The sequence below is a fragment of the Panthera tigris genome, chromosome B1, assembly GCF_018350195.1.
Source record: "Panthera tigris isolate Pti1 chromosome B1, P.tigris_Pti1_mat1.1, whole genome shotgun sequence".
Classification (NCBI taxonomy): Eukaryota; Metazoa; Chordata; class Mammalia; order Carnivora; family Felidae; genus Panthera; species Panthera tigris.
Window position 1 is genome coordinate 76,277,898 of NC_056663.1, and position 22,209 is coordinate 76,300,106.

At 33.9% G+C, this 22,209-nt stretch overlaps 1 protein-coding gene across 3 annotated transcripts in view; it reads left to right on the forward strand.

Moving 5' to 3' along the window:
• Nucleotides 1–22,209, forward strand: part of LRBA (LPS responsive beige-like anchor protein) — a 781,201-nt gene that overhangs the window by 236,548 nt on the left and 522,444 nt on the right. For all 3 annotated transcript variants that reach the window (XM_042983782.1, XM_042983784.1, XM_042983783.1), the window contains one exon: nt 6,436–6,497. In XM_042983782.1, coding sequence (XP_042839716.1) covers nt 6,436–6,497 — 62 coding nt within the window. The remainder of the gene's footprint in view (nt 1–6,435; nt 6,498–22,209) is intronic.

Below are 22,209 nucleotides of genomic sequence, written 5' to 3' on the forward strand. Positions count from 1 at the left end.
CTTTTTGAGAGCTTAATAGACTGACTTCAAAATACCAGTCTTCATCCTTATAATGAAAAATTTTTAAGGATAAACTAGAGGACTTTCATCAGTGATAATACAGAATTGATTTTTGTATTCAAAGTGTTGGACTAGAAGTTTGCCAAACTCTGGCTTGTCTGTGTCCATGGTTGATGGTTTAAGATAAAATACTTTTGTTTTCCTAAAGCTGAAAAATCATGGAAAAATAGAATATCTATAGCCCAGTCTCTTTAAATATTGATTTACAGCTTTAGTTATCATATTTTTTTGTTGAGCTATGGTCAGTAGATGATCTCTTGAGGAATTTCTTAAAACTTGTAAAAATCACTCTTTTCATAGAAATAAGGATATGGAAATTCAAGGTATAGGTAGGTTAATAGCTTAGTAAGTTATCTGTATCTCAGCATTACCTAGGAGATACCAACACTTTGTAAGTAATAAGCTTCAGCTGACATGAATTTTATCATCTGTGCTATAGATGTATAGGGGGTTGGTGGTGAGTGATGTCATTCCCATAGAGGGAAAAGGTAGCATTGAATTTATTTGAAAAAGTTCAGGTTTTAGAAATATTTGATTAATGTGGGGTAGAAATTTACATTATCTGCCAAAGGATATAATTTATTTAGCCATGCATGGACTATTTGATCTAATGAAGTAGTAAGATTTGAAAGATAATGAGTTGGAAAATTAAAGGACGTCTCCGTAATTTATACTTCACATGTTGTTTATTTTTTAAAGTGGTGTGACAACTTAGGAACTGTATTTCATTAATATAAAATGAATTATTAATTACAGCCTTTTGGTGTAGGAAGACATTGTTGCTTTTTAGTTGGTCTTTGAGTTTTATAATAGATCAAACAAAATAGGATCACCTTAGATAGTCAGAAGTACTAAATTTGCCAATTCTGGATCCCTGAATAAAATTTAATATATCAACTTCTTACTGGTAAATTCTGATAAACCAGTAAGCAATAGTGCATCATCTACCTTCTTATCTAAAAACCTGAGCAGTGCCTACTCATTGGACTGTGTTCATTAAAATAGCAAACAAATCTAAGAGTTTTATGTAACTTATGTCTGTATTTTAAGTTGTGAGGAATGTTTTGGTTGGTGGTTTTATGCATTGTGAAATAAAGAAGTTTTGAGTAGAGGTATTTGCAGCATGGTACTATACAAAAAGCACTGGACTCAAAGACAGGAAACCTTGGTTTTAATCTTGTGTTTGCCAGTCACTAGATGTATGACCAGACACTGTATATTGTGTGTGTGTGTGTGTGTGTGTGTGTATATATATATTTAAAAGTTTTTAAAGTTTATTTTGAGAGAGAAAGAGAGCGAGCAGTGGAGGGGCAGAGAGAGACAGAGGGAAAGAGAGAATCCTAATCAGGGCCTGCAGCGTTAGTGCAGATCGTGACGTGGGGAGCTCGATCTTACGAATGGCGAGATCATGACCTGAGCCAAGATCAAGAGAGGGACACTTAACTGACTGAGCCACCCAGGTGCCCCTACTTTTCTATTTTTTAAATAATTTTTTTATTTAAGCAGTTTTAAATATGTTAAATATTTATAATAACCATGAACTTATTGCCAACTACCAAACCATTTTTGTTTTGCTGTTTGTAATATCTACCTCTGTTTTTTTTTTTTGCTTTAGTACTTCAGACAATTCCAGACATTTTGTCATCTTACCCTTAAATAATTAATAGTCCATGTAAAAAAGGATATTTTCCTTTATAATCATAATTGCTCCTCTTACACCTAATATTCATAATAGTTTTGTGCCATATCATACTCAGTTCATATTCATCTTCATTTAGATGTCTTTTTATAATTGGTTTTCTTCTAACTAAGATACAATCAAAATCAATTTATTGCATTTGGTTATGTCTCTTAAGTCTTTATTAATATCAAATAGTTTCACCCTATTCTTCTACTATTTTAATGCTATTGTTTCTTGGTGATGTCATTTAATTGTTTCTCTGTCCCATGCATTTTCTGATGGCTTGAAATTAGATTTAAAAGTTTAATTAGAGGAAATACTTAATATTACATCATGCTTATTAGAACCACATGTTTTCTGATTGTCTCAATTGTAGTGATATTAACCTTCTTTTTCAATCCTTTATAAGGATTAATATTTTATTGTTTAAAGAGGTCCTCCAAATACAAAGAGAAAATTACTTAAAAAATATATTCCATCTTAGAGTTACCATATGTAAGTTCATTGGACAAGTTTTATAAATCTAAGATTTGTTATAGGGTGTTTGTGATCTTAGTTTTCCTATACCTTAAAACATTTTGCTATTTCACTGTTACTCATCAGTTATTCCTAACGATAGTAAGGACTAAAATAATAAGAATACAAGAGTACTGGAATTGCCCCTAGAATTTATGCCACGATAGGAAAACAAATCATCACTATCAGATCACCCCCAGTTTTTACTGCATTTCTCAAAGTACATGATCATATTTTAAGAAGATAGAAATTTGTTTTCTCAGTGAGAGCAAAAACTGGTATGGGGGGGGGCGTGGGACAAAAACATTTTAGGCATTATAATGATTTGTGACCCTCCAAAGGGCCACATACATCTATATAGTACATCTTTAGTATTAAAATTTCATAGGGGTATAGTTAAGAAAAAAATGGTCTGAAATGGCTTCCCAAGTGGAGAGCAGTAACGAAAAAAAATTGAGAAATATTGGTGTAAAAGAATTCTGTGGACATTATCTTTGTGGTCTGATTTTCAACTTTCATTGAATTTAAGAATTCAGAGTTGTTTATTTTCTGCTCTAATGGTATGGTGATAAAATTGACAGAAAAAGACATTTTACAATTAGACCATCTGAGGATGAATTTAAAGAGACAGAGAACAGCACTTATAAATTTTATCAAACTCAAGAATTCATTAGTGCATAGTATATTTCTGTGTAAAAAGGAAATTGGTTTTCTCAGCATGTCATTCAATAGAAAGGATTTCAGTCTTCAAAATTTATGCAATGTTTTCTGACAAGAACCTGGGACATCTTATTTTGCTAAAAAGGCATGTGACCGTGTTATTCCATTGTTCGTGATAGTTATACACCACAGTTTACTTGGTATAGTTTCTAAGTGAGTAAAAAAGGCAAATGTGTTATATGAAAGTGATTGGAAGGAAAAGCTCATGTAGAAATGAAAAAATTCATTGGATTGATCATTCTAAATGGCATTTGAAAGTCTCAAGAAGAAAATGTTTTACAATTCTGGATCAAAGAAGATGGCTGTCTTCTTTTCAACAAAATTTTGAATGATTCATCTTTTCCAAACTAGCTGATGATGTAAGTTCAAGAGAAAGGACCAGAATTAATGATAAGCTAGAACCTATTAGAAGTTTATTTGAAATTTGGAATTAGTGTTTACAAGATGGATATTGTTTACAGATTGATGAGGAGTACTTAGTTGTATCCTAAGGGCATTGCTCATGCAGGATATATACAAATTCCTTGAAAAGCAGGAAAATATAGAATAAGAATTTGAGTTTATTATGCATAAATTCTTATCAAAATTTCTAATGCTGTTTGTAATTATCCCTCCTGTAAATTGTTTAAGATGACTTAAAAATATATATAATATAGTATATATATATGTGTGTGTGTGTGTGTATTATAGTATGAGCAGGGGTGGGACAGAGAGAGGGAGAGAAAGAATCCCAAGCAGGCTCTACCTTGTCAGTACAGAGCCCAACACGGGGCTCCATCTCACAAACTGTGAAATCATGATCTAAGCCCAAGTTGGTTACTTGTCTAACTGAGCCACCTAGGTGGCCCAAAATTTGTATATTTTTAATAAGGCTTCTTACATTCCATAAGGCAGATGGTCGTGACTGTTTGTCATGGTCTGCCTGCTTGAAAGTTTAGACAGATCAGTGGGTTTAAATGTTACGTTGTTTGCTTAATATCTGGTAAGTCATTTAATATTTTTGAGTTTTAGTGGTAAAGAAAAGCACTAGTAATAGAGGTAGGATAAATAGTCTTTGGTGAAGAAATTATAGTCATCTTTGGTAATGAAACTCCAGAGGAGTGTAAAACTTCTGGCTTTGGTATCTTGAGTTTGTCTTTTTTGAAGAGACTGAAATTGCGTATCTTAGAAAAATGAACCAAAAATAAAACCAAGCAAAATTAACCCTACCATTATTCTGAGAGGCTTTTAGGGAGGTTAGGTAATATGCCTGTTCAGATCTCTGAGCCTGTAGTAACTTGTTTGCTTTCTGCTAACTGGGGCGATAATAGGATGTGTTTTTGTACAAAATGAAAATTGATACTTCTGCAGGAACTTACAAATTCACTCTAAGTGTTGTTTTAGGGCCTCCTTTGGATAATTATTAGAGTCTGAATGTAAATCTGAAGACAGATTTACTGGCTTATAATTCATTTATTCCTTTTTCGTACATGCAACCAGTGTCATCCAAAGGCAAACAAAACAAAACAAAACAAAACAAAACAGTTAAGTTGTGTAACCTGATGCCAAGTCCTTTATTGGGGATGTTTCTTGTTTATTTACTCTCAAGGTTATATATTTTTGTTTACAGTATTTGTTGCCCTTAGGCAGGGAACTTATAATTAAAGGACTAATATAAGGTCTCTTTTGTCCTCTAAAGCCCATTTTCATTTAAAGTTTAATATACCATCCATCCTGGTCTTCCTCCCCATCCTTTACAAATCTACAAATCCCCAGTCCAAAAAACATGAATTGTTCTAATCAAACTGTGAAATGTTATTTATTTTACTATTATTGAGTACTCAACTCATTAATCAATGAATTCTAACTTTTCATGGCCCAAGGCCTTTTGTGTCATTATTGTTCTTTTTCTGAGTGGATACCAAAGCCTGAGCCAGATCAGAGCCCAAATGTTTTGCCATGAAATGAAAGTTGGTAGGAATTCTGGTTTCCTTAGAATATAGCAGTTAGGAATAATGACCTAATTGTAGAAAGATCTGAATTTCCTTTTTGGAAGTAGCAGCTTTTAAGGTTGAAATATATGGAACTTCCTATAGTTGGTACATTTTATGGAAAGTGGCAAGGTTCTAGACCAGCAGAAGGCTACACCAGCAATGACAGATGGACTATTGGTATGCTTCCTTTTGGCCTTGGAATTAGCCTGCAGAGCTATGCTCATTTCAAGCTCTACAGAAAGCATAATTTAGTCTGGTTAATGACCTGCTTTCTTAATGCAACATGTAGATGTTCTGTGGCTAATTTTTATGCTGGTGCTTAACACTATTACCATCATTATTTCTATGTTAAATATTTTTTCAAACCGTTGAGAAAAATGGTTCTTTTCTAAAAAGCGAAGGGGGGAAATAACCTATTTAATGAGAATGCTATTTGTAAGGCTACAGAATGGCAATGGGTGCCATTAGTAGGTATGAGCCAACATGACTAAAAGAGGTAAGGGGGAAGAACTACAGAGATAGAAGATTAAAGAAAGGGAATAGGATGGAATGGGCTGCCTGCAGGAGCTTTAATGGGAAGAAAGAAAGAAGATAATTCTGTATGGTGTGTAAGAGGCCACCAGGAATTACTTTAGTTGTTAAACCCTGGATTCCAAACTTATGTTTGCTCAAAAAAATACAGAATGAAAAATTATATTTTTCTGATTATTAGTAATGTACTAATTTAATGCTTTTAATTATGGGCATTGCTTTTTTTTTTTTTACATACTGGTTATAAAATGTTCTTGTACCTTTTTAGATTTTATTGGTAATCAAAACTAAGGCAGTCTTTGGGTATGTATTAATTGTTTAAAAGTTCCTTCCTGGGATACTTTTGGTGAACCTAAAGGAAACAGAAAAGAGAAAATGTAAATGAATTTATTTACAAGAAATCAAGAATATATAACAGAGAATGCTTGCACTTCTGTTAAGGTTTAGTGTGAGGTCACAGGTCAAGGTACTAATAAGAGTGTTTGGGATGTCTGCTGCCATGAAACAAAATGGAAACTTGATTGATAGCTAGAGGGTTGAAGGGAGAGAGTGTGGTGGAGAAAGCAAAGGTCAGGGAGCCATTTCCCTTCTCTGCATGTATAACAATCAACTCTCTCCAAAACAAAATGTAGATGATATTGATCAATATGGCATATGTTGTGCACATTTCTATGAGTATTGTGAAATGTCATTATATGTGGAATTCGAATAAGTGTGTTAGTAGTTTGAATACTGAAATGAAGTAGTCTACAAAAAAATTGTGGTAGTTTTGATACCAAGTTTCAAGTAATTACAGAGTACCTTGTTTACTCCTAGGATCAAATGTGTGTGGGTTTGGTTCTTAGCAAGATGTTTAATTTTATTTTAAAAACCAGTTTGGATAAAGTTGTATAACAGATCCCTCATATTTGTTTTATGCTTTGTAATTTTTCTTTTAAATTCTCTTTAAAATAGGTCTGGTTTGCATGAAGTCTAGTAGTTCAGTTGTGGAATTGGTTATGCTACTGTGTTCTCAGGTGAGTGATAAGAATAAATGTTGGATTAAAAGTAAATTCTTGCATGAATTTATTTTATAAGGAAGTTACAAATGTTTCAGTAGAAATTTTTGCTGTAATAGAGTTTTAAGTTTACAGTTTTAAAATTTTATTTCTATTGCAAAAGGATTACTTCTTGTCTTTGATACTAACATGATTTTGTAGTGAGTGCTGAGAAAAAACAGATGAATGAGAAATAGGTTTTTAGAGTCACATTAAAAAATGTGTATAGCAAATGATCTTGAGATGGCTAAATTTCTTTGCTGCATATATTAAGGTTATAGAAACAGATTTATTTCTATACCTTGTGGAGTGCCACTCTGACTCCCCTAGGAATAATGGGTTTACTTCCCTTTTGTGTAGAGGTTATAAAATGAGTGATAAATAATTTTGAATTCTTGTCATTGCTAATTATTTTTGACATACGGAGTAGATTTGGGAAAACGTCAACAAAAATATGGCAGCCATCATAATAAGATGTAGTAAATAAATTCCTAAAGCAAAATTGCTTTCAGTGTTCAGAAATTTTATACCTCATATGGTAAGCTTTAATGATTTTTAGAAAACTTATGTAAAAATCATGTATCCTGGGATGGTTTTTCTTTTCTGTTTTGCAATTAAACAGATGAATGTTTTTATTGAGAGTTTTCTTTGTAGTCTCTTAAAAATGATACCTTGCTGGTAGTAAATTCCCCTACTTAAAACTTTAAAATAGCCTTTTTTAATAGGAAGGGTATTGGTCTAGAGGTCAAGGGTTCTGACCCATTTCAAAACCTTTGACCTTCATTTACAACTCTTGTGGTTTACTTGCCTGACGAATAAGGATAATGCAAAATTAATGTTTCTTTGCATCGATTTATTCATTTTAGTGCCTATATTGCCAAATTTATTTAGACTGTGCTGATGGACATTTCATGAATACAAATTAAAGAATCATGGAAGGTGTGAAAAATCAATACTATGCATTGTCAATAAAATGCAATAAGAACAATTACTTTTAGAGATTACACCCTAATGGATTTTTATAATGAACTTGTGAGGAGTAGTTATGTTTCTAGTGAGCTTATTATTCTTAGATTTAGCAAGAATCATGTTTGTATAATTTAATCATTTCCTTTAGAAAACTCCATTCCTTTAAAAGCTTAATGTAGAAAAATTTTCATTAATCTGATTTGAAATAATTGCTTATTTCTTGGATCTAAATTACCATATACCATTTTAAACCAACACAAAATTACCTTTACTTTTAAGAAGCATTACCTTATAGTTTGGGATATTTCTTCACAGAGTATGAATTTGTTTACAGTGATATGATTGTTTCGTAGATGGATTTTGATAACAAATTTCCACTTTCTAGTTTAGAAGTATTGAATATATTCTTGATACATCAAAGCTGTTTCAGATAGTATATTACGTATTTGAATGTTAGAAGCTAAAACGATGAAGAATGACATGTTTTAATGCACCTATTTATCATGTATGTCACAGTCCTGTTTAATACTAATCCAATCAAATAGAGTATGAAGATCAGTTAGTAGAGTAAGTTGCAAAAGTCAGATATTCTCAAGATTTTTGTTTGAATAAAATCAAATACATTATTGGTTATTCGAAGTCCTTACCGTTTTTTATGCGTTCTTCAAAAGTTCCATGGCATCTTTGTAAGATGTAGCACAGTGTGAAAAATGATGTGAAAAATGAAGCCAGAATTAGCTCCAGATGTATACAGATTGTTCCGGGGTGATAATTACATTTTTCACTTTGAATTTTCCTAATTCAAAGAGGTCAGATTGGCAGTCACAAAAGTGATTTATTTTGTTAAGAAGTGAACTGTCTTTTTCTACATGAAAGCTTAAGAGATATGAAATTGAATTTGAAGTTGACATTTTGCAGATACTGGGTGGGGATGGCTTGAGTTTGATTGATAATTTTTTTTAGTCTGAGATAGGGTGGGAAGTGAAAAGCTAGCATATTGCTAAAATTTTAATTAATTTTTTAAGGGGAGATGGAGAGGATTGAGTGCCAAAGATCGAAAGATCAGGTCAAAAACTCCTTTTTAATCACATAAATAATGGGATATGCTTATGAAGTTAACATCTGCAAATTTGATTTAAAACTTTACAAATTAGTTGGTGTTAATTTCATGACAGTCAGCCATGTTCTGATTATTTTTCTTGAATCCATTCAAAACTTATTTTCTTTTTGCTTTCTTTTTAACAAGGTGTGTAAATTAGCCACATTTTATTACGAAAGAAAGATTAGAGTCTAAATTTAAGAAATGAGGAAATGATCACATTTGGTTTGCTGTCATTAAGACCAAACAGATCACTATGTATTTTCTTAAAGCTTCAACTAGGATTGTATTTTTCTGTCATTAAGACCAAACAGATCACCTAGGATTATATTTTTCAGTATTCACTTATTCATTATTAGGTTGATTAGACACCATTTCATATTTGTCCCATTTGCGTCTTAACACTGTCAAGGCAAAAATACTATTATTTAGAATTGAAAAGCTTTCATGAAATACTCAGCATTGCATTTTTGAGTAAAGTTAAATTCTTAGTATTTATTAAATTAGGTTTGTTCATATATTGAATCTCATAAAATAGTTCAAAAACTACTTTCTCTTCAAAGCTTGATACATATATTTTTTTTATTTCTTTAAAATAAGATGGATACTTTCTTCAGGAAACTGTATACACTCTGATGCACAGACAATTGAACAAATTCTCAATTTAAAATTTAGTTTTTCACAAGCATGTCACTTTTTTTGTGCCTGGTATTTGTTGTGTATGTGGATAAACCTTGTAGAAATCTATATGAATTTAAAGGAAATGCTAAATATTTCAAGTAATATTACTCCAGCATTGTGTAAAGCGTATCATGCTCATCTGACATTAATATCATTTTTGAAAGAATTGACATTGCATTCAAGGCCACTTTATAAAAGCGTTGCTTTGCTCATCCTAATTCAGTCTGACATACATTCCAATAACACTACCTCCCTTCTTGGGTTTAAAGCTAAATTTATGACTGTGCATTGTGAAGTGCATCATTTAAAAATGGTTTCAACCCAAAACATCTAATAAATAAATAATGTGTATGGCTACTCAGTAGTAGACTTTCTAGACTAGAAATCATTCCATCGGATACTCAACAGTCCACTATCGGAGAGGGCTGTCAGATAAATCTTAAGGTAGCTGCATTCATGTCCTGTAAATCACATATTATTGTCTGAGCCTTCTGCCAGGTCATCTATTCTTTTCCCATTTATCAGAAATGCATAGAGTATATAGAAAAACTAGAAGCACCATGTAGTCTGGCCTAGCATCCTGTCTGAGTAATTAATTAGTAGCAAAACTTAATTTAAAATACTGTTAGTCTGATTTTTCTTGAAGAATTTTTTCATCAGAATATATAGGTTGTTGCTACTTTGGCAAATATTTTTTTCACATGAAGGCTATGATAAAAGGTTTGGTCATTTTAGATTCAGGTGTTTCTATACCTCTGAATTATTAATTTAAATATTATAATAAGAACCAGGTGTTACCATTTTTATGACTCTTTTATGTCAGTTTGTGTTTGGGTTTTTGCTAGAGTCTTTTTTTTTTCTTTCCTCTGAATCTTTATAGTTAAAATGTTTTTCTCTTTTCAATCACTTAGAATCTCTTGTAATTTGTTTTTTATAAATCTGCTTTTCTTATTTTTTAGTTTTCTCTTCTAAATATGTGACATTCATGTTCTTGCTCTATTTATTTTGTGAACTTTTCCTTTTTGTAGTTGTGATGAGTATTTTGAATAAAGTAGATAATTTAAACAAAACAAGGTGGGGGGCAGGGGGAGAAAAGCAAACCAGCTCTAAACCGTGGCACAAAAGTATCCTTCATTATTAGGCCTCACTTACTGCTTAGACCTCATTTCTTACTACTTTGTTTTTATGTATACCTGGTACTCCACACAGTCCCTGGCACATGATGGCTACTTAGTGATAAATATTTATGGTTAAATAAATAATACAGCTTCCAGCTACACAGCAGTCTATCTGGAAATGGAAAGCTTTCTTTGACTCCTCTCTGCCCCACAGCTCTAACTCTGATATTCATCCAGAGCTGTGACTGGCTGTTACTCCTGCCTTTAAGTTGCCTATGATTTTTATTTCTCTTCCATTAGACACTAAGTTTCTTGAAGGCAAGCCCTGTGTTTTGTTTTGTATCTCCAACATCCAGGATAATTACTATTCAACCACATATTTATATAATTATATAATTAATAATTCACTGGTAGCAATGGTCATAAGTCAACACATTTTGGGCTTTTGTCTTTTGGTTTTTTTCATTATGACATATGACATACTCCCATACTTTTTGTCTATTATTAAGTGTATATTAAGTGGTCATTTTTATTTTCAGCTATATTGTCCTAACCCAATTCTGTAGTTGTGCTCATTTATACATAAGGTCTTTGTTTTTTCTTTTCTTCTTCTTCTTTTTTTTTAATGTTTGTTTATCTTAGAGAAACAGAGTGTGAGTGGGGGCCTAGCAGACAGAGAGAGGGAGACCCAAAATCTGAAGCCAGCTCCAGGCTCTGAGCTGTCAGCCCAGAGGCTGATGCAGGGCTCAAACTCATGAGCTGAGAGATCATGACCTGAGCCGAAGTCGGACGCTTAACTGACTGAGCCACCCAGGCGCTCGTGGGTCTTTGTTTTTTTGTTATCCTTTGGGTTAATCACTTTTACCTCTTTTTTAAAGATCAACTTTGTTGAAGCATAATTTATGTACAGTATATATGCACGTATCCTAAGTGTACAGTTTGATGAATTTTGACGTATACAAAACATTGTAACACCTATTTCAATCCGGAAAGTTCCTTGTACCTTTTTACAATCAATCTCTACCCGTGTTACTACCTCAAGCTGCCACTGATTTGACTTCTGTTACTGTGGTTGAGTTTTACTCATTGTAGAATTTAATATAAATGGAGATTTACTTCTTTTAATTGTGGTGCTTAGATACTCAGAGTGTGCTCTATTTCGGGTATACTTAAACTTTTTTCGTGTAAATTCACTATCCCGTATTAAGAAAGTGATAGGGTGTTTTAAAAGAAATAATTGAATTAATGAAACAGGATTATCTTTTTGCCAACCACAGAATATGAATTTTGAGTATAATTTGCTTATTGAAAATATAAGTCTTCTTCAGTTACGCTTATTTTATATAAGGAAGTCCTATAGTATGGAGCTCTGCATACAACAGTATGGTGAGGCCATTAACTATACTTTTAGAATGTTTTGTTTTTACTATCAGGTTCTGTTTAAATGGTATCTCTTCTACAGAGCTAGCTTGTTTGCTTCCTTCCTTCCTTTTTCTTTCTTGCTTTCTTTCTTGTTTTTATTTAAATTCCAGTTAACATACAATGTCATATTAGATTCAGGTGTACAATATAGTGATTCAACATCTCCATGTATCACCTGTTGCTCGTCGCAAGTGTACTCTTTAATCCCCATCACCTATTTAACCCATCTCCCACCACCTCCCCTCTGGTAACCCATCAGTTTGTTCTGTGTAGTTAAGAGTGTGTTTCTTGGTTTGCTTATCTCTTGTTCCCCTTTTCTTCTTTGTTTTGTTTCTTAAATTTCACATACAAGTAAAATCATATGGTATTTGTCTTTCTCTGACTTATTTCACGTAGCATTTAGCATAATATTCTATAGCTTCGTTTGTGTCATTGCAAATGGCCAGATTTCATTCTTGTTCATGGCTGAGTAATATTCCATTATATTTTATTTAAATATGTAACATATATTTATTTAACATTATTTAAATAATATATATGTATATGTATATATGCATGCCACATTGTCTTTATCCATTCATCAGACTTTGGACACTTGGGCTGCTTCCATAATTTGGCTGTTGTAGATAATGCTACTGTAAACATCAGGGTGCATATATCCTTTTGAATTAGTAATTTTATATTGTTTGGGTAAATACCTAGTAGTGCACTTGCTGGATCATAGGGCAGTTCTATTTTTAACTATGTGAGGAATCTCTCTACTGTTTTCCAGAGTGGCAACACCAGTTTGCATTGCCATCAGTAGTGTAGGAGGGTTCCCCTTTCTCCATATCCTTGCCAACACCTGTTGGTTTCTTGTGTTGCTCATTTTAACCATTCTAACAGGTGTGAGGTGATAACTCATTGTAGTTTTGATTTGCATTTCCCTGGTGATGAGTGATGTTGAGCATCTATTCGTGTGTCTGTTGGCCTTCTGTATATCTTCTTTGGAGACATGTCTGTTCATGCCTTCTGCCCATTTTTTAATTGGATTATTCCTTTTTTGGATGTTGAGTTTTGTAAGTGTTTTGTAGATTTTGGATATTAACCCTTTATCTGATATGTCATTTGCAAACATCTTCTCCCATTCTATCAGTTGCCTTTTAGTTTTGATTGTTTCCTTCATGGTGTAGAAGCTTTTTTATTTTGATGTAGTCCCAATTGTTTATTTTTGCCTATTTCAGTTTTGGTAATTTATATGTTTCTAGGAATTTATGCAATTTTTCCAGGTTGTCCAATTTGTTGGCATACAGTTTTTCATAAAATTCTCTTACAGTTGTTTGTATTTCTATGGGGTTGTTATTTCTCCTTTCTCATTTGTGATTTTATTTATTTGGGTCCTCTGTCTTCTTTTTTGGTATGTCCAACTAGAAGTTTATGAATTTTATTGAGTTTTTCAAAGAATCAGCTATTGGTTTCATTGGTCTGTGTTGTTTTTTTTTTAGTTTCTTTATCATTTATTTCTGCTCTAATCTTTATTATTTCCTTCCTTCTGCTGGCTTTAGGCATTGTTCTTTTTTTCTAGCTCCTTTAGGCATAAGGTTAAATTGTTTGTTTTAGATTTTTCTTGCTTCTTGAGGTATGCCTGTATTGCTGTATACTTCCCTCTTGGTACTTCTTTTTTTTTTTTTTTAATTTTTTTTTTTCAATGTTTTTTTATTTATTTTTGGGACAGAGAGAGACATAGCATGAACGGGGGAGGGGCAGAGAGAGAGGGAGACACAGAATCGGAAACAGGCTCCAGGCTCCGAGCCATCAGCCCAGAGCCTGACGCGGGGCTCGAACTCACGGACCGCGAGATCGTGACCTGGCTGAAGTCGGACGCTTAACCGACTGCGCCACCCAGGCGCCCCTTGGTACTTCTTTTGGTGAATCTCAAAGGTTTTAGACTGTGATGTTTTCATTTGTATTTTTAAATTTCTTCTTTGATTTCTTGGTTCACCCATTCATTTTTTAATAGCATATTGTTTAACCTCCATGTATTTGTGGTCTTTCCAGATTTTTTCTTGTGGTTGGCTTCTAGTTTCACAGCATTTTAACCCGTATTTTAGCTATATGTTATTTCATATCCTTTCTGTGTGTGTGTGAGTTCCTTGACTGATATTTACAGAAATATTCATTTATACAGCTTTTGCGTTTCTTGCCCTTATATTGTTACTTTTTTTTTTAATGTTTATTTTTGAGAGAGACAGAGTGTGAGTGGGGAAGGGGCAGAGAGAGAGAGGGAGACACAGAATCTGAAAGAGGTCCCAAGCTCTGAGCTGTCAGCACAGAGCCCGATGTGGAACTTGAACTCGGTAACAGTGAGATCATGACCTAGGCTGAAATTGGATACTTAACCGACCTAGCCACTCAGGTGCCCCTATGTTGTTACTCTGGTTTTTCCTTTTCACTCAAGAAGTCCCCTTTAATATATCTTGCAGTCTGGTTTAGTTAGTTCACAAACTCCTTTAATTTTTGTTTGGGAAAATCGTTCTCTCTCCTATTCTGATTGATAGGCTTGCTGGATAGAGTATTGTTGGCTGCAGATTTTTCTCATTCAATTTTTTGCTTATATCATGCCACTCCCTTCTGGCTTGTCAAGTTTCTGGTGAAAAATCTCCAGATAAGTCTTATGGGTGTTCCTGGTAAGTTAATTATTTCTGTTGTCTTGCTGCTTTTAAGTTTTTTTCTTTATTACTGTATTTTGTAAATTTTATTATAATATATTTTGGTATTGGCCTGCTTTTGTTAATTTTGATAGGAGTTCTCTGTGCCTCCGGGATCTGAATGTCTGTTTCCTTTCCCAGATTATGGAATTTTTCACCTGTTATTTCTTCAAATTTTCTGCCCTCTTTTCTCTCCCTTTTTCATCTGGGACTTTATAATACAAATGTTATTATGTTTGATGGAGTCACTGAGTTCCCTAAGTCTGTTCTCATTTTGTACAAGTCTTCTTTCTCCCTTTTTTCAGCTTCATCACTTTCCATTACTTTGACTTCTGGGTCACTAATTTGTTCCTCTCCTTCTTTTGCCTTCTGTTCATTGCATCAAGTGTGTTTCTAATCTCGTTTATTGCATTCTTCATCTCTGATTGATTCTTTTTTAACTCTTTTATCTCTACGGCAAGGATCTCACTGATGACTTCTTTTCTTAAGCCCCTTGAGTATCTTTATGATCATTGCTTTAAATTCTCCATCAGGAGTATTACTTACATCTGTTTTGCTTAGATTTTTGGTGTTGACTTTATCTTGTTCTTTCATTTGGGATAAATTCCTCCATCTTGGCATTTTGTCTAAGTCTCTGCCTTCTTCTCTGTGTTAGAAAAGGCATTTATGTCTCCTGCTTCTGAAAGTAATGGCCTTATGAAAAAGAGGTCATGTAGTGCCCAGGGCCTGGCACTTCAGGAAGTGTCTCCAGTGTGTGTTGTATGTCTTCTGCTGTTGTGTTCTGTCTGCTTTATCCTTCAGGCCAGTGGTCTGCAGAGGCTCTTCTTGTCTGCTGTGGGCAGAGTTTGATTCCTGGCCTCAACAGGGTGAGTTTTAAGTAGGTGTGCTGTGACCTGCTTGTGAACTGAGATCTGTCACCATCTCCACTGGAACTGAGACCTTGTGAAACTCTCTGGGCAAGGGCTTCTGCTAGTTTTCTGTTGGAGGGGCTTTCCATGCTGGATCTGAGGCAAGTGTGACTGAAACAGGCAGTTCCACTGGAGCACAGGGGGCTGGGACTTGGTGTAAGCAAGTTAGCAGCCAGTGTTGGTGTTATGCTGCTTCCTTAATGTGGCTCTTTGTTTATCTTGAGGGGTGGAGGAGGGAAATAGCGCCTTTCATCTCCTTTGTTCCTAGAGAGGGGTCTGTGTGAACCCTGGCTTTTAGGGACACCTCTGAGAACAGGGAATAATCTTCCCACTGTGTGCTCCAGGGGTTCTTCAGATCATTGTTTATATGCTGTCTGTTCCTGAGTTGTTTGCCTGCCTTCTCTCTAGGGATCATGGCAGTGCCCTCCAGGCTCTTTCTCAGCCAAGCCTGCTGACCTTTGAAATTGTAGGGCTGTAAGCCCTGGTGGTTGTAGGAACTCAACCCCTCTTATTTTCCAAGTCAGTGTCTTTGGGGGAAACATTCTTCTTGTGTGTTCCCCTGTTGCTCCTCTGTCTTGTGCCCGTCTCCATGATCACAGCTATCTCCCCACTGTAGCTGCTATGATCCATTTCCCCCCTAAACCTCATCTCTGAACTTTCTGCCTTCTTCAATGTGGCCTCCTCTCTCCCTTTCATTGTAGGGTTTGTTCTTATCAGGTCAATTTCTGGGGTATTAAGTTTGATTTGCTAATTATCCAGTTGTGTTCGTGGGACAAGGTGAGCCTCGGGTCCTACTCCACTGCTGTCTTCCTGCTCACTCTTCTGCAGAGCTTTGTGTGAATTTGTCTGCCCTGAGTCCTCCTCTCTATGCATGCTTGTGGTATTCTTTTATTTAGCAGACATGTATTGGATGCTTTTAAGATAAGCCCCTCTTTTTAAAGAAAGTATGTTCAAATGAGAAAGACAAACAATTGTAATACAATATAGAAGTTCATGAGGACTTGGAGAGAAACAGAAATAGAGGGGCAGGGTGTGGACCTAGGGACTATCAATCCCTATTTAATTTAATACCATTTTTATTTCTGTTCTTGAATAGATCATTTCAGGTGACTGACTTGCAATGAAAATTTTTTGAATTCTTGGGGTGCCTGGATGGCTCAGTTGGTTAAGGGTCTGACTCTTGATTATGGCTCAGGTCATGATCTCATAGTCATGAGACTGGGCTCTGTGCTGAGATTCTCTCCCTCTCCCCACTCCCCCACTCATGCTTGTGTACTCTCTGTCAAAAAAATAAATACTTTTTTTTGTAAATTTTTATCTGTTCTTATACTTTCATCAGGAAAAATGGATATTAAAATTCTTAAATCATTTGCTCTACTTCTTTCAGTAGGTATAGCTTTCCTTGATTGGATTTGTGGTAGCCATGTGCTTGTTTGGTCAGTGTTCACTATCCAAAATTTTTTATTTTTTAAAATATAGTATTTTTATTTTATTTTATTTTTTTATTTTAAAAACAGAACATACAAGCAGGAGAGAGGGCCAGAGGGAGGGAGAGAGGAAGAGCGAGAGAAAGAGAGAGAGAGAGAGAAAGAGAGAGAGAGAGAAAGAATCTCAAGCAGGCTCCATGCTAAGCTTGGAGCCCAGTGTTGAGCTTGATCCTACAACCCTGGGATCATGACCTGAGCCAAAATCAAGAGTCAGATGCTCAACTGACTGAGCCATCCAGGTGCCCCTCACTATCCGAAACTTATAGTAAAGCAAATTCCAGTTTGTGTACTGTATGAAGATAATGGGTGTTCTGTGAAAAAAATATATAGTGGGATATAACTTTGGTAATGTTTGAATTTAATTAGCTTTCTTTACTGGAGGGCCCCTTAAAGCCTTTAGTAAATATGTGTGTATGTATGGGAGTGTGTGTTGTGTGTTTGTGTGTATAAAATATGTATATAAAAATATGTATATAATGTATATTGTTGAATCTGTAATGGAAATAATATTAGCACATTTGATCACAGAATCGTCTTTGTGGCCATGGTACATGTGGATAAGTTTTATAAAATACACTTTGAGAAAAGCTGCTGTTGCATCAGAGATGAGACAGTGAATAATGCAGGAAATGCCTCTTTTTTGGTACTCTTTTGTTTTTCTTTGCTTCTTCTATCACAGTGTCTAAAAAAAAAAATCACTAGATATGCAAAAGTAGTTATTTTCTTCATGAAACACTGTGATTATTTTTGCTTCATTTAGAAGAAATTATCTCAAGTCATTTATTCTCTCTCCTTTGTAGGTAATTTGGACATAACTCCCAGTTTACATGTTATTTCTGAAGAGGGAGTTCTTTAGAAGTGATTGTAGTAAGAATTGGCAATTCTTTCTAGAATCTATTAAGTTTAATGAGGACTGTGTGTGTGTGTGTGTGTGTGTGTGTGTGTGTGTGTGTGTGTATTTTGTTTTTCTTTTTTACAATATTTATATAGTACTAACCCTGAGTTTAGGATAAATTCAAATATTTTGACATCAGTTGATAATATTGCTATTTCCTATATTGATTGAGTGAATCGCATTATATTTTTAGCCAATATTGTGGTGATTTGTGCTGTATATTGAAGTTCAAGTATATAGCATAAAGTCTGGAAACCAGGGTGAGAATATATTTTATGTTAATGGATATTACCTATATTATTATTGACCTGTGTATAGAATTGAATTTTGGTATGCACTTAATGAGGTCCCAGAGGTTCAAAAGAAAATGAAATTAATCTATGTGAATGTTATATGATATAGTTTCAAATGAAATAAGTTTTCAGTAAATATTTGTCAAATAAATGAATAAAATTTTAGCAATAGACTGTTTATAGTTACATATCTAAGTCATAAATTGGTAAGTTCTCTTCACATGTCATCCATTTATTCATCGAATCAACTAGGATTTGCAGTAGCTTGGTGGGATTGCAACCTAGATATAATAAAAATGTGAAGTCATTAAAGACGCTAATACAGTTGAAGAATTAAGAGTGGAGATATTATCCTGTGGTGTAAGGCCGGGCTTTTTTACTGAAATCTGTAGTACTTCTGTGTTTTAAAAGTATAATTTATGTATAAGGCATTTTCTTGAGACAGTAAACAAAATGAATCTATTGTGGAGATCCTGAACCCTGAGAATTAAGTAGAGATTGGAATGCCATAGTTGACATTCATTCAGTTAGATTTCCGGACAATTAAATTAATAGATGGGAGTGGCGTTTGCTATTCTATGATCTGAAGAACTCAGTCTGTGACATGTGTAGATATTTTTGACACGAGAATGCATTACCAAAATCTCTCTGTGCATGTATTATGTAATAAAAATACTCATATGTTTTCTTTGCTTTTACTATAAAAGTAATTCCAAATCCTATTAACTATTACTTGTCTTCCAGTTTTAGTTTATATGACCTCAACATTGGATTATGAGTTATGAATTTAATTCTATCCTAAATTTCAATTTACAAAGATGAGTGATAAAGAAGAGTTAAACTTGGGGCGCCTGGGTGGCTCAGTCGGTTAAGTGGCCGACTTTGGCTCTGGTCATGATCTCATGGGTCGTGAGTTTGAGCCCCGCGTTGGGCTCTGTGCTGACAGCTCAGAGCCTGGAGCCTGTTTCAGATTCTGTTTCTCCCTCTCTCTGACCCTCCCCCATTCATGCTCTGTCTCTCTCTGTCTCAAAAATAAATAAACGTTAAAAAAAAAAAAAAAAGAAGAGTTAAACTTAGAGATTTAAGAGCTCTGTTTGTGCCATAATATATTTTTTGTTTCTTTCATTGGATGAAAAACTTCTTGAGGTCAGGAAATGATTTTTTTCTTCATTTTATTCTGTAGTGCTTATTAGGGTCATAATAATAATAAAATAAACATTTGATAAGTGTTGAGTAAATCAATGTATGTATCTTATTTAGGTAAAATTTTCCTTTAAATTAAGTTTTGATTCATTGAAAAGTATTTAAAGAATAGACACAATTCACTTTAATGATTGTTAAATTCTTTCTTGATCTGAAATACATTAACCTTATACATAGGCTTCAAACCCTTGTTGTGAACTCTTACCTTATAGTTAAAGGTTTTAAAGTAAGAAGTAATACATATTAAATCTCCTTCACCTGATAAGCTTTGGGTATCAAAAGATCTGATTAAAAGAATAACAACTGATTACTTCTCATGAAGAAATCAAGTCTGTGCATTGTAGGTTTTCTTCTTTCTGTAGAGTTATTTCTATCACCTTTAAGCCATTAGCTTCAGAAACTCAGCATTTGTTCCAGACATCACATTTTCTACTAACAAAATATGAACAGATGGTAGTTCTCCCCAAAACGTATTAATACCTGTAAGTCATTGTTTCACAAAAGAAACAAATCTGTATCTGAGTAGAAAGATTTTCACCATTTTGTTTCAAAGTGCTAAAAAGTGCTTGCATGGCAACAAATTGGCAAAATGTATTAAATTAAATGTTGAAACTCATACTTTGATATGCTATAAGTAAATCATTCCCTTTTTTTTGTAACCGACCTTATTTTTTCCAGTGAAAATAGGATTTTGGAGTCATTGGCTTTTTTTAAGATCAGTTTATATGTATTATAGTACAACTAGGAGCAATGTAATTTAATATTTTAACCTTTCATAATGTTACACCTTCCTTTTATTTTTGGATGTGTTTATATTCATCCTCAGAAAATACTTGTAGAAAATAAGTGAATGTAAATTGATTGTCTCTGAGCTTTGTTATAGTCCGGTGCTCACAACCTTTTGATTATGAATAGGCGAGAATCAATAGAGTAGTGACTGACATTGAGAAGAAAAAAATAAAAAGAAGGGTCTTCCATTACAACCACCCATGTTTGCCTTAGAGCTTCTTTGAGCATTTTATCCTTATAATGGACAAAGGCTTTGAGCATAGGCGTTCTATATTGAAATGCTCAGAATTAGTTTTATGTACAATATAAACAGTTGATCTTATAAGAAGGAACTACAGAGCAAGTCTGTGGGAATTAGAAAAAGTAGTTCAAAATTCAGGCTGTATTAACTGATGATGAAAAATCTTAAATGTACTAAAAATACTAATGTTAAAATACTTGAAATGAGCTTTCTAACTTTATGCTAATGTGGTGAAAATATTTATGACTTACTTGATTTAAATTTTTATAAGAGATAACTTGATTTTATAAGATGGAAGCATTTCTTTCTAAACATCAGCAAAAACATTAAAAAGTCAATCAGACTAAGTACTGCATTTTACTTTCAGAAAATAAAATATTTAAGTTGATTGGTTAGTGCACATTAATTGATCTTTATTCAAGTCTGGATGCTTTCCAGACTGTTCCAGTATTAATTTAAAGTGCTTTGTTACAACTAAAGAGAAGCATAATTTAACTTTAGATGTAGGATTTATTCTGAAATACAGGCATCCTGTTGATTCACTAGCACACGAGGTTTTAGAAAACACAACCTTTTAAGGTAAATTCTGTGGAACTGGCGGTACACCCTGTGGCTTGGCCGTCTAGTCAGAAGGATGATACCATGCTGACTATATAACTAGATCTTTGAACATTATTCTCAAGGGTGGTAAATGCAAAACAAAGTAATATCAACTGGCACTTAATTCTGCAAGTTCCCTGCTGATTGGGGTATTCATTGAAATAGAACTCTTCCTGACAGGAAGTCAGCCTATGAGTATGGAGACATCTGAAAATAAAGTGTGTTTTAATTTGGCACCCTGCCATTTTACAACTGGTCTTTTAAATTTGGGATTAAGAAGAGAGTTAGCAAAAAGGAAGAATACATGAATGGAAATAATCCAAAATGACCTTTTTCTTTAGCTTTAATGTAATTATGAATACAGGTTGGTGTCTCTTTCTCAGCTATTATCGCTTGGTTTTTCTTAGTCCTTTTTTCTATTATGTCAAATTAATCTATTGAAGTTTAAGAATTACAGAAAGGCTAGGTTAAATGTACAGAGCTTAAGATTGTCTTTGTTTAATATCAGACTCTGATAACTTTGTGAAGACTGAACTGTATTCTTTACCATATATTTTTAAATAAATATTATATAATTTAATGGATTTAATCAGAATATTCAAATTTCTGAGAATTCAGATTTAAATTTTGCTGTCTGAAGTGTTTACACTGTTTGGCTCAGTTGGTCTTAGATAAAAGTAATTTTGCACATTAGTGCCTGAAATAGGTATTTAGTATATAATAGCATAATATAGGAAGGGATAATTATTATATATTAGTAATTACACATATATTCCATCTATTATGCATTTCTTAGGCAGGCAGCTATTTTTAGTTAAGCTGCCATTTTTATGACATGAGCTTCCATAAAGCATGTATGCAGTTTTAAGAAATCTGAAGTTGGAACTTTGATTTAGACCTGAATGAAGTAAGAATCAGAACCCTGAAGGCTATTTGTTTTTCTAATAGTAAATTCCTCAGCTGCTGGAAGTAGACTAGAGGAGACTGTTGTCTCCATCATGTACAACAAGGAGAAAAGTAAAGGATGCCTTGGACAGGATCTTAAGAAGAGGCCGAGGCCAGGGAAATACTGTGATGATAGATTTTGAATTTTATTTTATTTAAAAAAAAATTTTTTTTAACATTTATTTATTTTTGAGACAGAGAGAGACCATGGACAGGGGAGGGTCAGAGAAAGATGGAGACACAGAATCTGAAACAGGCTCCAGGCTCTGAGCCGTCAGCACAGAGCCTGACGCGGGGCTCGAACCCACGGACCAGGAGATCATGACCTGAGCCAAAGTCGGATGTTTAACCGAC